Source organism: Glycine soja, chromosome 6, assembly GCF_004193775.1.
Source record: "Glycine soja cultivar W05 chromosome 6, ASM419377v2, whole genome shotgun sequence".
Lineage (NCBI taxonomy): Eukaryota > Viridiplantae > Streptophyta > Magnoliopsida > Fabales > Fabaceae > Glycine > Glycine soja.
The window spans coordinates 11614244-11633585 of record NC_041007.1 but is presented as its reverse complement, the minus strand read 5'-3'; the positions used below and the strand labels follow the sequence as shown (position 1 = coordinate 11633585).

General features: G+C 31.5%; 3 protein-coding genes and 1 pseudogene across 6 annotated transcripts; 2 read left to right on the top strand and 2 right to left on the bottom strand.

The window, feature by feature from the left end:
* Positions 1–279: 279 nt before the first annotated feature.
* On the bottom strand, positions 280–3703 carry LOC114415677 (annotated as a pseudogene).
* Positions 3704–6153: 2450 nt separating this feature from the next.
* LOC114415676 (transcription elongation factor TFIIS-like) lies at positions 6154–9515 on the top strand. Its single transcript, XM_028380484.1, has 3 exons — positions 6154–6306; positions 6410–6587; positions 8303–9515. The coding sequence occupies exons 2-3, from the start codon at positions 6432–6434 to the stop codon at positions 9248–9250; spliced, it is 1104 nt and encodes a 367-aa protein (XP_028236285.1). The 5' UTR covers positions 6154–6306; positions 6410–6431; the 3' UTR covers positions 9251–9515.
* Positions 9516–13358: 3843 nt separating this feature from the next.
* Positions 13359–14085, bottom strand: LOC114415675. The gene has a single exon (XM_028380483.1). The coding sequence runs from the start codon at positions 13985–13987 to the stop codon at positions 13508–13510; it is 480 nt and encodes a 159-aa protein (XP_028236284.1). The 5' UTR covers positions 13988–14085; the 3' UTR covers positions 13359–13507.
* Positions 14086–16213: 2128 nt separating this feature from the next.
* LOC114415674 (probable RNA-binding protein EIF1AD) lies at positions 16214–18751 on the top strand. Of its 4 annotated transcripts, none has more exons than XM_028380480.1 (5): positions 16214–16369; positions 16725–16887; positions 17381–17456; positions 17990–18116; positions 18289–18751. In XM_028380480.1, exons 2-5 carry the CDS (start codon positions 16768–16770, stop codon positions 18479–18481), a joined length of 516 nt encoding a protein of 171 aa, XP_028236281.1. In that variant the 5' UTR covers positions 16214–16369; positions 16725–16767; the 3' UTR covers positions 18482–18751. The 4 variants fall into 4 exon arrangements, with proteins under 4 accessions (XP_028236281.1, XP_028236283.1, XP_028236280.1 ...); XM_028380482.1 differs by having other exon boundaries at positions 16217–16393; XM_028380479.1 differs by having other exon boundaries at positions 16217–16439.
* The last annotated feature ends 591 nt before the right edge of the window (positions 18752–19342 follow it).

Genomic DNA, 19342 nt, shown 5'->3' with positions numbered 1-19342 from the left:
CATAAAATTTGTGTGTCACGATTAAAAACATGTCTTTAATGAAGTATACGGATTAAATTGAAAATTTGAAACTTTAGGAACTAAAAACAATAAAAAAATAAAAATATACCAATTAAAAACATATTTTTCCCTTTTAATAATAAAGGATGGAGTTGAATAGATTAAACAAAAGAATAGAAAGACTAACAGTAATTTGGACTACACTTTTATTATTTGGTGCTTCATAAAAAATTATTACATGAAATTTATGCAAATTTCACTAAATAAGGGAAATTTAAATGGTTACGAAAATAGCACGAGATAGAGTGGATTGCAAGTGATAAAGGGTGGAATGGTCAATTACAAACAGTTGTTACTTGAACATCTCTTTTAATTCTTTTTAGAGAGTTCAAAATTGAGGCAGATTCATCGTACGAATGGTGCAGCCTACATTGCTTAAACAATGTTAAGCAGCTGTCAAAAAAAGAAGAAGCAATGTTAAGTAATACAAGTGCATTTAATCTTATATTTTTTGTCTCTTATTTGGTGTGCATTTAGACCAAACATGAACCAGACCATTCCTATTGACTGTATAGATCTCATTGCGCTCTTCATCACAGAAGAGAGCATCTCCTGGAAAGCCGTCGCTCGCTTTTATTTTGGCAAGACACTTGCCAGTTAAAATGTTGCTGACATTAATGGAACCTGCTGCATAAAAGAAACATAAACCATCAGTAATGTACCTTGAAAGATAGACACTCCTTAGCAAAAGATTGATATGTGATCACAGACACATTTTAAACTACTATTTATTTCATATCATTTGCTATCATGTTTTACATTTTAACATATCAAGTCAAAATGTTAAACATTTAGCTAAATCAACTCTTAGTAGGTCTTATGATCAAGCTACAGTAAACGCAGAAGATGTCATAAATTCACTTCTGCTAACTTCTGTCAGCTCAAAAGTCCGCTCCTAAAATTAATTATAAGTCAGATAACTGGATGCAGAGTCATGTATAACACAATACACATAAGGGAGAAAACTACTTATATCAGGAATTTGGAGCTTCTCATTTTCTTGCTTGATAAGTAGCTTTTCATTGAATTGTTCAATAAACCTTCTTATTCTCATGAAGGAGATGGTTGAATGACTTCAAAACAGTACCATCTTCTATTGAAAGGATTTTAAGCGGGACGTGGCTACTTGCTTTAGCAAAAATCAACATGATTCCTGGACTAAAAAATATCATCAAACAAGAGCAAAGGAGTGTAAATAAAACAGGACCACCCAAAGAAACTATAAAATGTAGAAAAACTAATAAATTTTTAAAAATTTAATAGCTAATGTGATATAATTTCAGAAACTTGTGCATGACTAGACCACCACATCTATGGAAGTGTTTTGTAAAACTGAAACTAAATACAAGGTCGTTAAGAAAAACTACCTGATCTTAATCGTTAAGAAAAACTATCTGATAGAAATAGAGAACAGCATCGTATAATCTTTCAGGTCAAATACCTTTTACATGCTACGGGATTAAAGAGAAAGACAAGTATCACTATCAAGAAAAGCCTTCATAAATTACATAATTATATCCCCGCACAGAAGTATTAGAACAGTAAAACATTTACCTATCTTGAGCAGAGTACGTTAATGTCTTCCCATTTATATCATTAAACTCTACAAAACCTGGCCACTTCAGAGACTCGGACTCAAAAATAGCAAAGCCAGGATCTAGCTTACCCCTTCTTATGTATCTGAGAATGACACAAAATCTTAGCATAGACCACAACTCAAACCTGGGCACCAATGTTTAAGACACCTATGACTTTTGATTGTTAATTATGAATGTAATGAATTTTGAGTCATTTTATCATTTTTGAAAATTTATATGCACCAATATACATAGTATCAATCTCAGATAGCAAAGCGAAGCCACCAACTCCAAAAATGGGATAGCAGGATAATAGATGAATCCCACAATTCTAATTTTTTATATATATTAAATATTTAATACTATTGTAAATGCTTAGAAATTGAAAAATTACTCAAAATTCATGAACTATTCATAATTAGTACTTAAACAAAACATACAAGTAGATGACAAAAAGAGTTACCAAACTACTGTATATGGGTAAGAGTTACAGAAAAACAAAGAACTATACATACTCAATACTTGTGCTTCTGCATTTCAAAGAACTGTAACCGTCTGAAGCATATACAGAAACTATGATGAACGAGACATTATTTTCGTTATGAAACATACTTCTTATAACTTCATCAGGACTGACATTCAAAAAGCATATCCTTTGATTGGTCTCTGCATCAAACAGTTGAAACACGTCACAAATACAATATATCCATTTCAATGTCACAAATAGAATTAAGCAACAAACAAATAGCAGATACTAATACTACCTCGGTTAAATGCTGCACAAACACCCGATTGTCAAGAGCTAAAACAATCTCTTGTGCCGCTAAAATCTCGATAATCTTTGATCTTTTTCTCAGAAATAGCAATACCACAGACAACGGATCTTTCCGATCATGCATATCATATTCTTCCTGTAAACAGGAAATGAACCATCAATGATTTCAAGCACTATATTATAGCACCACATACAATAGTTTAAAATGTTGAACCACACACAAGTAGGGGCGATTGATACAAACAGAAACACCACACCACTTCTCTATTCCTATCATCCCACGTTGTTGAAAATACGAGCAATGCAAGCAGCAGTGTCGGACTAGTGGTCTTGTCCTTACCATCTGTTAAATCACCTAATACAAATACAAATACAAATGGAGTACACAGTACACACCAAAAGAGTTACTGAAATTAAAAACACAATCTTTATATGCTTTAACCACAGTTCACAGAGTCATTCTTATCCAAGAAACAATGCTTCAATCCATAAATAATTTGTAGACCCTGAACTCTTGCAAACAAAAACTAGATTCCGCTTATTAGTTAGAGTAAATTATAATAGTTGTGTTAAACAAAAAGAACTGCAGCTTCAAAGTTATGGTAAAGGTACTAGACAACAGTAAAACGCGTGTTTCAAGTCCGATCCACCAAAATTTTTAGTCGGAGGATTCGAACACAAACTTTTAAAAATTAAAAAAAGAAGCTATGGAAAATGGGACCCGCAAGCGAATATTTCGGAATCTCTCTTGAGCATCGCTCATGGTGAAAGCGCGATAAGCTTTGAGCTTCTTTAGTTGGACACACAGAAAATCGATGAGCCCCAGTTACCATTGTAATTATCATCTTTATTTATATATTTTTCCGTTGACTTGTGATACTTTGTGAAACATTTACAAATCATATCGCAAAAAGTAAATTTGATTTTCGTTACTAATGTGAGAATTTTAGAAAGAATCTTGTTATTAGATAAGATAGCCTTTAAGTATTTTTTTTAAGCGTTTATTGAATCTGTCCCATAATATAACTCACCTAAATTTTGATTAGAAAAAAAAAAAAAGACAAAGGAAAACCGCTGGAATATTTATTTTTTTCCTGTAGACCTGGCATACTTGTCAAACGTTCACATTTGGTTGGTTCATTAGTGCATGAGACAAAGGAAAGAAAGTGAGATTTTGAAAAAATTTGGCTCTGTTCATTTCGAGTGGAATAGAGGCGATGAAAATGGAGATAGGAATGAAATGAGTGGAAAGTTGATATGTCACTAGTTTGGTGAGAGTGAATGGATTATAGAAATGAGATGAAAATACGCAGCACTCACATGTTTTCTTTCACCTCAAAAGTGAGATGAAATGAATGAAAAGTCTGGGAAAGCTAATCCTTCTCAAAATTGCTCTTCATTTAACTCGAATAACGCATGGGAGAGATCTAGATCTATTAGGATAATCAAATATGTTGGTTGATATTCAAAAAATGGATCTGCATGTATTAGGATAATCAAATATATTGGTTGCATATTCGAATATGTTGATTATGCACATATAAACGAAGACGGGCCTGGAATAGCAAAAGTAAAACAAGAAAAGGCGTGGTTTGTTGTGACAAAGAAAATAAATATAAGGGTAAAATTGAAATTGTAAAAATACTTAATTTAAATTTTCATTTTATTACCTATTAAATCACTTTGATTATATCTTTCTTTTCTTTCAACTCTACATTTGATAGAGAAATGTGAAAATGGAATGCAAAGAAATGAAAGAGAGTATAAAGTGAAGTCATTTGATAGAGATGATAAAAGTGATGAAAGATTTTAATTAAAGTAAAAAAAGAAAAAAATTGGATAAGGAGGGATAATTGATTTTGCATTTTTGCATAATCAATTATGTTAGCGTTGAAAGTGTGAGAGACTTTTCTCGGTCTCCTCTCTATTCTCCCTACTTATTGTTTTCTTCTCTCTTTACCTTCATCTTATTTAACCTCATCTTAGGATGAAAGTTTCATCCCATGAGACCCATATTTCTTTTCAAATATTACAGTGGCAATTAATCCCTAATAAACACTCATCTTTAAATCAGCTCAGTTCAATTGCACCTCACATTCTTCTGCTTAAATCAAATATGCCCTTACAATTTGGTTTGGTTGGTAATGTTGTCCCACCAACACAATGGCATATAGGCTATGGCTAGACAGTTTTTAAATATATGTTGAGCTTAGATTAATTTTGTGCCTACCTTATTATAATGCAACATTAATATCATATAATTTCTCAATTATGTTCTTTTTTTTTTCACCTTCACATTTTGTATTGTTGACGAACACATTGTCGTTGACAATTTTGTTACTAACAAATTCTTTGTCGTCGTCAACAACACTTTGTCACACAAACAATTAGATTAATTTTGTGTTATCTTTTAACTTGAAAGTAGATTTAAGTACATTTAAATTTATGATGATGATTTTTTATATTGATGTAAATGTGATATTTTTTATATTAATTATACATATAATTGATATAAAAAACTATCTGTATTATTTCCAGCCCAGCAAATGGTCATAGTTTTGATGTAACATGATTTTCATTTCTGTCCCAAAATGGGTTTTAAGTAAGTTCCCTACTTCAAATTGAAGGATGCTTCTTTTGTCGTGGAAATGAAAGCAGTGACAGGTACTGTTTTCCTTTCCAAAATTCCAATTTGGGGTGACTCTTTGCATTGCATGGTACACGCAGGCGAAGTGATCCGGTTTTTAAGTTGCTGCTTTGAACTCTTTACAGACGCCAAGTATCTTTCAAGTTCTAAATTCCTACCAAAAAAGCAAACAAAATAACAGAAAGACCAAACCAACACTACCTACCGTGTCCTCCTAGATACTGAAAACAAAAAAAAAACCTTTGCTTCAGTTCAGATTTCAGACTCTTTTTATAAAGAAATCTCCTCATCCATCTATCCTCCTAAAAATAGGATAACAACATTGAAAGAAAAAAAAAACTGCTCACCACATTTTACACACCTTATGACCCGTTCCAATCCCAACTTTCCACCAGAAAAGATAATATTTCAAAGCAAATAATGTTTTCAAATTCTGTAACACTTTAAATATTTCAAAGAACTATGCCAAATAATTAATTTAAAAGAATTCTATGTAAAAATATAAATTTCGTGAATAATACTTTAATATATATTAAAAGAGTTTAATTTTCAAACGCTCTCTATAGAGATTTTATACACTCAATCATTTACTAATCATTTTACATAAGTCTATTAATTAATTGGGTAATAATGTAAAAAATTGATACCTTATTAATATATTTTAATTATATTCATATTAACATAAACATTTAACTTCCATCTACTATTAATTTTTCTAGTCTAAAATAAATTTTTATTCTTTAAAATGATTTTCTAAAAAATAAAGCACCAAAACAAAAATTCATAAAAAAAGTAAAATGACCAAAAACACATTTAACCATTTTTATACTATCAAGTAATTTCTCAGAGTGATTATTATAAAAATTCTAATAATTAATAATAATAATAATAATATTATTATTATTAATAATGTTCTAAAACTGTATGATGTCCAAGATTAAAGAATCTTTACCGTCTCTCCCAATATTTAAATTAAATTGAAAGTAAAAGATTTTTCCCTTTTTCTTTTTTCTTTATAAGTTAGTAACATTATCTAAATTACCGGATCGAGAATGTTCGATTCTCTAATGCACACAAGACGCAACACGAACCGTTCGATCTGTTTAATGAATGATGATCCTCCGTTTAAATGTCACACTAGGTGGGGTCTGTTGAGAGCTCTTCTCGTTCTCTTTCTCTTCCTCTCACTGGCGACACCACCGCGGCCGCAGGAGACAACGACAACGAAAACTTTATTCTCTATTCTCGTGAGTTCTCACTCTCTTCTCTAATGTCTGGTTTCACTATTGTCTTTCTTTATGTTTTATTTTTCATTTATTTTGTTTGTTTGGGGTTTTGATCTGTTTTCAGGAAGAGAGAGTGGTTGGGTTCGATGGAGAAAGAGTTGGTGGAATTGTACGAAGCGGCGAAGAAGGCGGCGGACGCGGCCATCTCCGGCGACGGCGAACATGAGGAAAGCAGATGCATCGATGCGCTTGAGCAGCTCAAGAAGTTTCCCGTTAATTACAAGATTCTCGTCAACACCCAGGTTATTTTTCTCTCATTATTTTCCTCTTTTTTCCTATCTGTTTTTATTTTTTTAGGTTTTGATTGGTTGGTGTTTTCGGATGAGAAATTTTTTTTATCATGAAATTATTTTTTGCGGGGGAAAGTGCAGAAAAAAATGTGTAATTTGAGGTTTTGTGTTTGTGTGAAACAAGTGCATGCAATGTTAGGTTGTATGATATGATATGTTTAATATTTTGTAAAGGTTAGGGTTCAATTGGAAACAGAATACATCTCTCGTTAAATGTTGTATAATGTGGTATGTGGTGTGTTATGTGCACTAGGAAATAGATTTGTATTCTTTTTAACATTTAGGTTTTTTACTTTTAGGTTCTGTAAATTGTTTGTGGTAGAAAGGATAAAAGAAACTTTTTGTGTGTGTGTGTGTGTGTGTGTTTGGGGGGAGGTGGCTGGAATTTCTGTTCAATCATTATTCAAAAGGTTTTTTGGGGATGATTGGGCTAATATTTTATGCATCAGAGAAATTGGATCTTGCAGTTAGGAGGTGTGGTTTCTATGCCTACCAATGGTAAGAAAGTTGTTTTTCTAGGTTTTGATAATGTGAGCTTACAAAAGGTTTGCTAGTGTTCTCTCAACTAACTTGCTAGTATTGCTCTCAACGTTAGAATGAAGTTGAAATTACCAAATGTTCCAAGGTTACTGTTTGTATAAATCTACAAATTGTTACGGCTTCCCAAGACTGTCCTTGTAGTTGGGATCTATTATCTGGTATTGCTGGCTAACGGCTATGGAATTTCTGTTAGGATTTGGATCATTTCCGTTTCCCACAAAACCTGACAGTGTGTTTATGAGAGAAAATGACAAACTACTTTGCGTGGAATCTGTTGACCCTGAATTGGTTATGGTGGGCCTGACACAGTAATATCGGGCTTTTTAGTAATAAGAGAGGATCCAGACTTTATTTGTTGTGCATACTGCACTAGAGCATGAGAAAGTTTGAAAACTTCATTAGCAATTTTTATTTTTTTCCACTAATATAGTAGGTATTTACTATTAGTGGTTCCATTCTTATCTGTTGCCAGACACAATGAATTGCTGCTGCTGTTTTATATGGTTCATACTTTGGATTTTTATCTATGACAAAATTGTTGAGATTTATGGTGGATTATGGAAAACGGTATTTTTTTTATTGAATCAGTTAAATTGGAAATGATTTGATTTGACATTGAAATCAAACCTCACAATTGGAACTCATTAAAGGATTTGGAGGTGAGAGTGGATGCTCCATCTGTTCAGAGATGAAACAGGGAAATAAAAAAAAATTAAAGCAAAAGTAAAAGAGGTGATTCAAATTCAAAATGAAAAAGAATCAGATACTGAAGAAACTTGAGTGTTTTGATTAACAAAAAGAAAATTTTCTAGAATATTTATAGAATATAAAAAGGTTGCAATATTTATAGATAGTTTTATGTTGCTGGATTCTGTGTTTGTGACCCCCCCCCCCTCCCCCCCCCCTTCAGTTTGGTATCCTCGTCTTAAATTGGGGAGAAAAAACGGTAGGGACCCTATTATACATTTTTCATTTAAAGTTCATTCATCCCCCCAAAAAAATATCGGAATGCTAAACTGATCTCAAATCTGTATTGATTTCGGACTTGAAGATTTGTTTTATCTTTTTAATGTAATTTTTCAGAAAGATTTGTTTAACTTTTTTAATGTAATTTACTAATTTTTCAGGTGGGCAAACATCTTAAAGTTCTGACAAAGCACCCAAGGCAGAAAATTAAGTCCTTTGCTATTGACTTAATTGAGATATGGAAAGGCATAATTATCAAGGAAACAAGCAAAAATAAAAATGGGGGCTCTGATAGTAAGGATGAGTCGGCTAACAGGGAGAAATCTAAAGCTGGGAAAATGCAAAAGAGTCCTTCGGTGAAGATTGAAAAAGGTGAAACCGTCAAGGTTGAGAAAATTGAAAGGAATGGCACATCAAAGTCAAGCTTTGAAAATATGAAAAAGGTACAAAATGATGTCAAGAATGAGAGAACTGATCGTGCTGCAAGTGTCAAGATGGAAAAGATAGCCGAGGAAAAGCCAATTTCTGGAGCAAAGAAAATGTCATCCAGTTCTACCGCTCCCCCAAAGCTAAAAACTATGATTAAATCCAATGATGCAACACGAGACAAAATAAGGGAAATTCTCCATGAGGCTTTGTCCAAGGTCACTAGAGAGGCTGATGAAGATCTTGTAGCTGTAGTCAATGATTCTGATCCCATCCGTGTTGCTGTGACAGTGGAGTCTGTATTATTTGAAAAATGGGGTCCTTCAAATGGGGCACAAAAGGTGAAGTATAGGTCCTTAATGTTTAACCTTAAGGATTCAAACAACCCTGATTTCCGGAGAAAAGTTCTGCTTGGTGTTGTTGAGCCAGAGCAACTGATCAACATGAGCACAGCAGAAATGGCTAGTGAGCAAAGGAAGCAGGAATATCAGAAAATCACAGAGAAAGCTTTATTTGAATGTGAGCGTGGAGGTCAACCAAAAGCTACAACCGATCAATTTAAGTGTGGCCGATGTGGTCAAAGAAAGACCACCTATTACCAAATGCAGACTCGCAGTGCTGATGAACCTATGACAACCTATGTCACTTGTTGTGTCTGCAATAACCGTTGGAAATTCTGTTAGTGCAGTTGTGAATGGTGAGTTTCACTAGAGCTGTTGTCATCTGTTACTGATTTAGGGTATGGAGGTGCGAGTGTCATTATGGTTCCGAATCACAGTCGTGCCAGAATTTTCTATCAGACTGTTTACATGTAGAAATTTTTAGGCAGAAAATTGTACTTTTTATTCTTTCAGTTTTAACTAAAGTTTTCGAATTATTGTAGTTTGCTGCTGTAACTTTATAAGTTCATCCCTTACAAAATTGCATCAATGTTTTTCTCAGTTTCTACTCTTAGTATCAATTTATTCTCTGGTTTATTTCTTATATTTTTTATATATTTTAAAAATATTATCTTATAAGAATAATACCTATTTTTTATAAGGTAATTTTTTTATTATACATATACAAGTAAAATAAATAATTTTAGTGTGGGCAATTGTCCCCGCAATAAAACACGTGGATTGATGTTGGATGCAATAGTAAGAGTTCAAAAAATAAATGCCCATCAACCATGTAAGATAACAGTACATGATCCATGACAAATAACCATACCAATCCCAACAACGTGGACTAACAACATAACCTTTTCTCTTTAAGCTCGATGCTCATTGAAAGACTTAAGGGTGTGCGAACAATCCAAATGAATCAGACCATACCTAAAATCAATTACAACCACACCTTTAATTACTTAACTATCTTTAAAATATTTTTAATTGGACCAACTTGCATCTTAGGAAATATAATACGAACGGTTATTGTGGGTATTGGTACTTTAGTGTGTATTTATATCTTTTGAATTTATAATATATAACTATAAACTAATTAATGTCAAGGAAGCAATTCGTGGAAAAAGAAAATTTATAACAACTCATGTATCATGTTCAACCAATTGAGTTCAGATATGTTTTGAGAGTGGGGTGGGGGCCTTGGCCCCCTTGACTTTTGTATTTTTTTTATAACTTTTACCAGTATTTCCTTGTATGTAACCATATTATCAATTACTTTTTTCTAAAATATATTTTATGCCTCATAACTTTTGTCATAAATCTATTTGTGGAATCTATTTGGACATGTAATTTATGCTTCAAACTCAACAAGGATTAATTTTCCTTTTAATGCAAGGGTTTGGAGGTATCTAAATGTAATGGTATTTTATTTCATGAATGTTTGAATTGTAACACCCCTTTTTCGTAAAATAAAAAAAAAATTATTTAAAAATTAATAAAATTTTTAGAAATTAAATAAATGAGATGAAATAGTTTTTGTTAATTAAAAATAAGAGTTTCATAGTATCAGCAAATAAATAAAGTAAAAAGATGTTTTAGAAAATAAATGGATGTCTAAATTCGTTATTTATTTAATGAAAAAGTAAAATATAATTTCTTTTTATAAAATAATAAAATAGAGTAAATAGTAGGCCCATGTCACGTTTATTATATGTTTTTACACTCTCTTTTTCTCCTAGATTCGTTTTCCCTTCATCCTTTTTCAAAATCTTTTTTTTCCTGTATACAGCCAAACCTGTCCCAGTAAAATTACGATCTTGGACTCGTTAACTGTTAGATCGTTCTGAAATTTGGACACCACCTTCGGAACTCATTTTTGCACATTCTCACAGTTGAGATTTACGAAATAATGTCTGTAGAGAGAGAAATGTTCATCGCATGAAAACAATGAAATTAAGGCTTCAATCCCTTGTCCTTCTCTCTAACGCTTGGAAACCCTAGCAGAGCAACTAGAGGAAAAACTTGAATAATCTTAGAGAACCTCTAGAAATGTCGCTATCACAGCCGGACCACACACGTGAGCTCGCTTAGAGGTAAGGGATGAGTTATTCACAATTAGGAAGTAGTGAGAACATGTGTAGGGATCCTTAGATGATCAATTGTGATGAGTTTTGGGGTGTTTTTGCAATTTTGATTCTATTTTTACAATTATAAGTTTGAATTATATATGTTTGACGGACCAATTGATGACCCGATGCGAAATTGCTATGAAATTGATGTGTTCTTGTGTTGAGTGTGAACCCTAAAAATTAGGTTTTTTTTTTCTAATTAAAGTGAATTGTATTCTAAATAATCTTCTCTTTAATTTCTTATTTTATAAAAATTATTGTCTTCGTCTTATATCTTCCCACGATGATGATCAACATTTTATATATACATTGTAATAATAAATTAAAGAAAGTCGTAAAGTTAATGCTTAGTAGTAATTTCTTTTGATACAATTTTAATTTAATTGTTGTAGAAACTCTTTAATTGAAAATAATATAATTCGATTTAATATATATATGTATATATATATATATATTATGCCATGCAAATATTATTACTGTGTGATGTGTATATGATTCATGAGACATGATAAATTGTTATATTGAGATTATGAAATTGTGATTGAGATTGTGTGTAAATGATAAATTGAGTATGTGTTGAATTGTAAGATACATGTGTATTGAGACTTTGTACACTTTGAGTTATGAGCTATGAACCATACAATCACACAACTGTAAAACGAGTTAATGCATGACGAATATTGTCATGGGATCCATTATGGGAACTCGACGAGTTGAATCACTTTGAGGTGTAACAAGTTAAAATGATTTTGAAAATAATTGAGTAATTGTGTGTATTGCACAATTCATAGGTAAAATTTGTGTTTGTGCCATGTATATATTAATATTGTGTGATGTGTATATGATTCATGAGGTGTGATAACATAGTGTTTTGAGATTCTAACATTGTGATTGAGATTGAATGTATGTGATAAATTGAATATGTGTTGAATTGTAAGATACATGTGTATTGAGATATTGTATGCATTGAGTTGTGAACTATGAATCATACAACCACACTGTAAGACCCTTTAAAGGTGATGAGTTAATCTGCAATGAGTATTATGATGAGATCCAATGTAGGAACCCGACAAGGTTAATCACTTTGAGACGCGATGAGTTAAAATTATTTTGAGAACAATTGAGAAGTCGTGTGTTTTGCATAGTTCATAGATAAAGTCTACTTTTATCTTGCAGTAAAATAAATAAATAGTGTTTATATTATTAAAAAAATATTTTATCTACTTTTATACTTTAAATATTTTATATTTTTTTATTAAATTTTACTTAATAGATAAGATTTTATCCTATGTTGAAAAAATATAAAGTTTTATCATCTTTTATACTTAAATATTGGATGTGAATAATGGATCATTAATGGGTTACTCTTATTCTCACATTATCTGTTACTACAACCACTATAAAACAATCTTATTCAACTATAAATATAGTCAAGATTTGTAACAAAAAAATTTTATGTAAAAAAATTCTTAGCATATTGAATAGTAAATTGTTGAAAATTTTAGGATAGATTCAATTATAGACGATTTATATGACATGCAAGAAAGACGTTTCACATTTTAATAGTTAGCATAATTAACATTTTAAAATATCTTATTATCAAGATTTTATATAAAAAAATTATGTGTACAAATTCGACCTTGATGTAGCAATTCTTGTAAAGTACCACCACATAACATGAAAGTTTAATAATTAATTGTTGTTAAAATTTATGGTTAGATTTAATCAACTTTAAAAATTATGAAATTATATTCATAAATGATTGTGTTTTTTTATATATATAAAATGATTATGTTTTTGTTGTAGTATGGTTATGTTTATATAATTTAAGAATAATTTTTCAATTCAATTGTAACAATTTCTTTAATTATATTATTATTTTATTATTTTGTTAATTTTGCACTTAATTAAAATAGAGAAAATGATAGGTATGATAGAGTTTATGATGCTATAGAGAGATAGAGAAAAATGAGAGGTAAAAATGAGAGGTAAAAATGAGAGGTGTTGGTAAGTGTTTAAAATAAGAGTTTAATGGTTTCATATTTAAGAGTGAATTAAAATTTTAATCCTGAAATATTGAATTAAAAAATACAAACTGCTATAATTTGTGTGAACCTTGTGGTGAAGGTTTGTGTATCTAAACCCAAAATCTAACTCTTTGCTCATGGTCAGCTTTCAGCTACATATGGTGTCACCATGGATGAAATGAAGATGCAGCAGAATCACATTCAAAAACTTGAAACAAAACAGGCGTAGCAACCACAAAAACAAAAAAAGAGTCACGGAAAAAGTACAGTGATATTATTATATATATGTGTACACGGTATGCATCACAATTTACACAAAACGCCCATTAATCAAGATAATACAATTGGTCATTATTCTCTTGATAGGTTTATTTATTTCAACTAAAGTAAAACCAAATTCACTGGCTATTGTTGTTGTTGAGTTCCTTCAGAGCTTGAAATACTCTAGAGCTTCTATCAAATATCTGAGCCCTTCGGTTATAATCCATAGGCTCTTTTCCCACATCTTCACCCATAATAGCTTCCCTCTCCAAACACTCCAACATCTCCACCACCCCTTTTCCTTCTCCACATTTGTGCTTAAACTTTGCCATTCCAGTCTCTTCATGTGTGTTCATCTCAGCTTCCAACTCTTTCTCCAACTCTCTCACCAAACTCCAACTTGCACATCCCACCACAAAGCTACCATTACCCTTTCTCTTTTGTGCTACATAGGAAACATGGTTTGACCAAAAGCTCTTGTCCACGTTGAAGCCCAAATTCCTCACCTTAAAAGTGAAACCTTTTTGGCATGAAACGATGTGGTTGTTGTTGGAGTTGCTCAAAGGAAGAGAGGAATAGAGCTTGTGTGTATTGGCAAGGCAACAAGAACCCTTCATTTTTTGGCTATTGTTTTCGTAGCATGAGGGCTTTGGCTTTCTATATTTTTTTCTAGAGCCTCGGGTTTGTGTTTGCGTTTTCTATTTCCATTGAAGGTTGTGTTTAGAAAAAACGTCACGGAAAAAATATTTTAAGTGACGAAAAGTCAACTGACAATTAGTCTCTATTTCATATTAATGCGTTGATCATTTGACATTTTATTGGTGATTTTGAGATTAAGTATATTGTAACTATATTGAATATTTAAAGAAAATCCGTTTAAAATAATCTAATTCAATTCGATCAAAATTATCTTTAATAGAAAAAATTATCCATATAGATGGATATTTGAGTTTTGAGAGACTGAGGATTAAACGAGGTGGATCCTACGTGTGCACGTGTCAGCTTCATGGTCAAGATACATGTTTGAAGCACAGGAACTGAGCGTTGTGATTATTGGTTGATGTGGCCAATTTGGCCATTGTAGAGGGCACGCGTTTGAAACTGTCCTCTTAATTCAAAGTATGTGTTGTCTTCATCTGCCAAAATTGTCTAAACGTATTATCAATGGGTGTGAAAATTTGAACATTGCCCCACAAATGATTTCTAACCACAAATTGAAAGATGATAGTCTTTGCTACTTGCAAGGCGTAACCTTTAAAATTACGGCAACAAATTGGAAAAATTGTTGGCCTTATGCCGCATGGTTTACATTTACATGTAGAAAGGAGATTTTGGACATTATTAGAGTAATTTTATTTATAATTATATGTAGAAAGGAGGCTGAGGATTAGTGTTTTTTTAAAGTTAAGAATAACGTGACATTAAAGTTAGATTAAGAGATTATTAACCTTTTTAGAATGAATTATAACTTAATAGTTAATATAAATGGCAGCTGTGTGACTAAAACTAACTTTTCACGTGTGTATATGTAAAATGCGGATCTTAATTTTTCCCTAACTAGTTTTCTTTTTTAGCTGTTGTTTTTGGCCGTTTTTCCTTTCCTCATTTTTTGAGAAAAAAAAATCTACACCCCTTAGTAGTATATCTTATCTAATTACATGTATAATAATAAATTCATTTATAAAAAAAGAAAAGTCCAAGATGTGGTTGGAAAAGAAATTTAAAGAGAAGATTAGGTTATTATAAAAATAAGTCCAATACCCAAATTGACAAGTGAAAAGTGATAATTCTAATTTCTTATACATTATATATATATATATATATATATATATATATATATATATATATATATATATATATATATATATATATATGAGAAATGCTAATATATCATCCTAGTTGGACTGTAGTAGCATTCAATACAAAAAAAATTAAACTATAAAATTATTGATTGTTTTGTTTTTCAAAATTTAATTTAAGGATACTATAGTATTTTATCATTTAATTTTTAAAAAAAAATTCTCTCTCCTATCTTTATTCCATGATTTTCTTTTATATATATATATATATATATGAGAAATATTTATTTTTTGAGTTAATTGATAAAGTATGATGATATCTTTGAATTAAAATTTGAAAAACAAAATATTTAATGTTTTTTTAGTCCAATTTTTTTGTGTTAAATGTTAATACACACTAATATTAGAATGAATATTAACATTGTCATATATATATATATATATATATATATAACAACTTTTAACCAAAACATAATTTTAATTTTAGTTTCTTACTTTTCCTTTTACATTTAGACTTTGGAAAACATTATCAAAAGATTTAAATATAATTTTGGACGTCTTATTTTTTAAGATCCAAAATGTTGGCTATCGTATTTTTTTAAAATAAAAATATTAAATCTTTGAATTTGTAAAATATATAATTTTGATGCTTCTATCCAATGGTTTAAAAATCAGCTCAAACTGATTGGTCCTGTGAGAAACCGAGGACTTGACTGATCAAAATGAGATATCTCTTTGATAATATCTTTCACCCACTTCAATCCGATTGAATTTAAGAAGACTTTATAACCTACATGAGTTCTGAATCGAACTAATTTTCAATCCATTTCAAATTAGTTTTAAGAGTCAAATCAATTTCTAACTATTTTTTAAAATTAAAAAATGATTCAGGTAAAAATCTGTTTGATTAACCAAAGTGTTTTATATAAACAACTCAGATAGAACTGGTTTGGTACAACAATTTAGTTTTTTTTTTTTTTCAAACGAGTTTGGATAAAAACCGGTTATGATATGAGTCGGGTTACAATTTGATTCGGTCCCAAAAAGTTTTATTTTTCACACCCTATGAAAGACAGATCGTGTAAACTCTCATTCTCAAAAAAATACCTTTGAAGTCCACCGTCGTGTAACCCTAGCATACCACCCTGCCGTCAACGGTCATCACTCTCCGTCCACCGTCGCAGTCGGAGCAGCCACCAGGTCCGTCGAAGCTCGTACTCTGAAGTCTGTTCTTCACTTCTTCCCCTCTGTACTTGATTTCTCAGAAAGGGTTGTTGTTTTGGTTATTTTCTCTCTTTTGTAATTTTCCCCTTTGAATTTTTATTATAATTGTTTTATCTATCATTCTTTTATTCCCAATTGTAATGATGCCACGGAGGGGAAGTAATCACTGGCTTGCATTTGCATTATATATTGTTTTGAAATATTTCTCTTTTGAAATACTGTGTTGCACTCTGCCATTTGAAACCTTAGCTTATTTTTGGGGTTTCTGAATACTGAATTGTGCACACTTCTCTTTGGGTTAGTCTGCTAAGCTGCCATTTTTTATATGCAGAGTTTAGGGAGAAACCTTGGCAAGTAGAAAATTAGAATTTTAAATGGCCATGAGAGGAGGAAGGAAGAATTTGAAGAGGGCAACAGAGGAAAAACATATAACCCTTCAAGATGGCCAAGGCATCATGCAGGTCGTGTCTCTTCGAGGTGCTAATATCATTGAGGTACTGCTTTACAAAGCCCTAATCTTCCAAATTTGCCTTTTTATTTTGTGCTGAGGAAAATGACAAAATCACCAAGGTGAAACTTACAAACTTTGATGGAGAAATAAATCAAGGAATATTCTTTGAAAAGAGGAGGTAAAATTACATATTAGCAACTAGGAAAAAATATGGTAATTTTTGACTTCTTATATAGCGGTTGTAAATTCTACCCCGGTATCAAACGAAACAAATGGTACTTCTTTAATTACTTGATAAGCAAATAGATTCTGATGGTATTGCAGGGATTGTCAGGAAGGAAACAGAATAGAATAATATATGGTGAGAAAAATATAGAGATTGTTTTAAAATCATGGAAAAAGGAAAACCGGACCAGATGTGAATCCTGTTAAAATTAATCTATTATGTAAACATCCCTTTCCTTTTGGAAACAGGGAGTGTGTATTTCTTATGTGTATATAGGTTCTTATTTATGTTTCCATTTTGATGTCTGAAGGTCATGGATGCAAGTGGCAACAAATTGCTAGCTCTATTCCCTGCTAAAATTCAGAAAAGCATGTGGATTAAACGAGGTTTGTCATACTTAAAAAGCGATTCAACACAATTTAAAAGCTAGAACTACTTTATGTCACTTTGTATTTACTACTTTTTAAAAACAAAAAACTAATTCCTTTACTGATAATAGTATAATGTCTTTTTGCCCATGTTAACCAATGATTGTGTGTTATCATTGTTGATTTTCTATCTGCACATTAGTCAAAGTCTATTCATGGACCACGTGCTCAATCATGGAATGAATAGTTTCTCTCTTTTCAACTGTACTTAACTAGCTGTTTTTATACAAACCTTTACTGCTTCATTGCTCAAGAATTCAGAAAATTCTTAGCTGAATTTGTTGATATGGGGTGTAGAACTATTTATTTAGAAGCCATGACAACTCCACCAACCTGTTTTGTTAAACAATCCATAGTCATCAAACTTTAACATATTTGTAACGTTAAAACCCAGACTGGAGATCTTAAAGTTGAACAGAGTGGTTTTTAAAGCTTTTTTTTTTGGTCTGCCTTTGCATTGATCTACCAACCCTGCTTTCTCAATGTTGCAGGGAGCTTTGTTGTTGTTGATGAAAGTGGAAAGGAAAAGGCTCTTGAATCGGGTAGCAAGGTTGCATGCCTTGTTTCTCAAGTTCTTTTCTCAAAACAAGTTCGAGAACTAGAGAAATCTCCAGCATGGTGTGCTATTGTTTCCAGTTTTGATTTTTGTATATTTATTTGGTTTGAGTTCCCTTGTTGAGTAATCATATATTTACTTTCTATATCAAACTTGGATTTTATATGGTAGAATGTAATGGTGCCCATATCCAAGGCGTTATACTCACTCTTTCAATCGTTTACCAACATATAGGCCTGAAAGTTTTAAATCTGCAATGGTAGATGATTCAATAGAAAGTACAACCTCCCAACAAGAGCATGAGCTGGAGGGGAGTGATGATGATGGACTACCTCCATTGGAAGCCAATACAAACAGGATAAGACCTGCTGAGTTGCAAGCTGATGATGAAGATTCAGAATCCAGTTCAGATACAGATGATGATTGAACCATATAGTTAGGCTCTCATGCCTGCATATGAATTATTACATTCAAGCTAAACCGACAATGTATGTTATAGAATGTTCTTGTCCTATCTTTATGTGTTGATTCTGCTGAACATTTGTGTTTCAGCTCTCTCAACTAAAAGAGTGTTTCAGTCTCATTTTCTTTCCTTTTTTTGGGGGGAGGAGAATATTGGTTCGAATTCTCTCAGTTTATATTTTATTAACTTAATGAGAAAATTAAATCAAATGTTGAAGACCGAAGACTTTCAGTAGTTGCTTTTTCAACTGCCATGAATCCCATTCCCAAATCCACTCAGATCTATAAATAAAATATGAGCAAGTATCTAAAAGCATGTCATGCCCCACCCAAATTTTCACAGCCTAGCAAAAACAGTGCTAACCCATTCGTGGTTGATCTTCACGCAAACTTGAGTGAGTTTTTAATATTTGCGAGAAGCTTTTGAGTAGTTGAGTCTTGAGTGTATGTTGGGAAAAAATGTGAATGAATATACGTGTTCAAGCTAGCGAATGAAATGGATTAGAAGATAACCTTATTTTCGTGCTATACTTCAACAAGAGAAAATAATGGCTTATATTCCACCTGTTGTATCTAATCAAACTTGAAAAAAATATGAATACATATAAGAAATTTCTATTTTATACTCCTTTGATTTATCTTATAGATAAAAATATATAATTGAAAAAATCAACTATTTAATATGCCTATTGTTAAATTAATGAACAGCCTTATATAAATATTTGGATAATGATACTAGTACATAAATTTTGAGGAAAGACACATTCGTAACATATAGCATTTTTCAATATACAACAAATTATATATTGTAAATGTGTTAAATAAA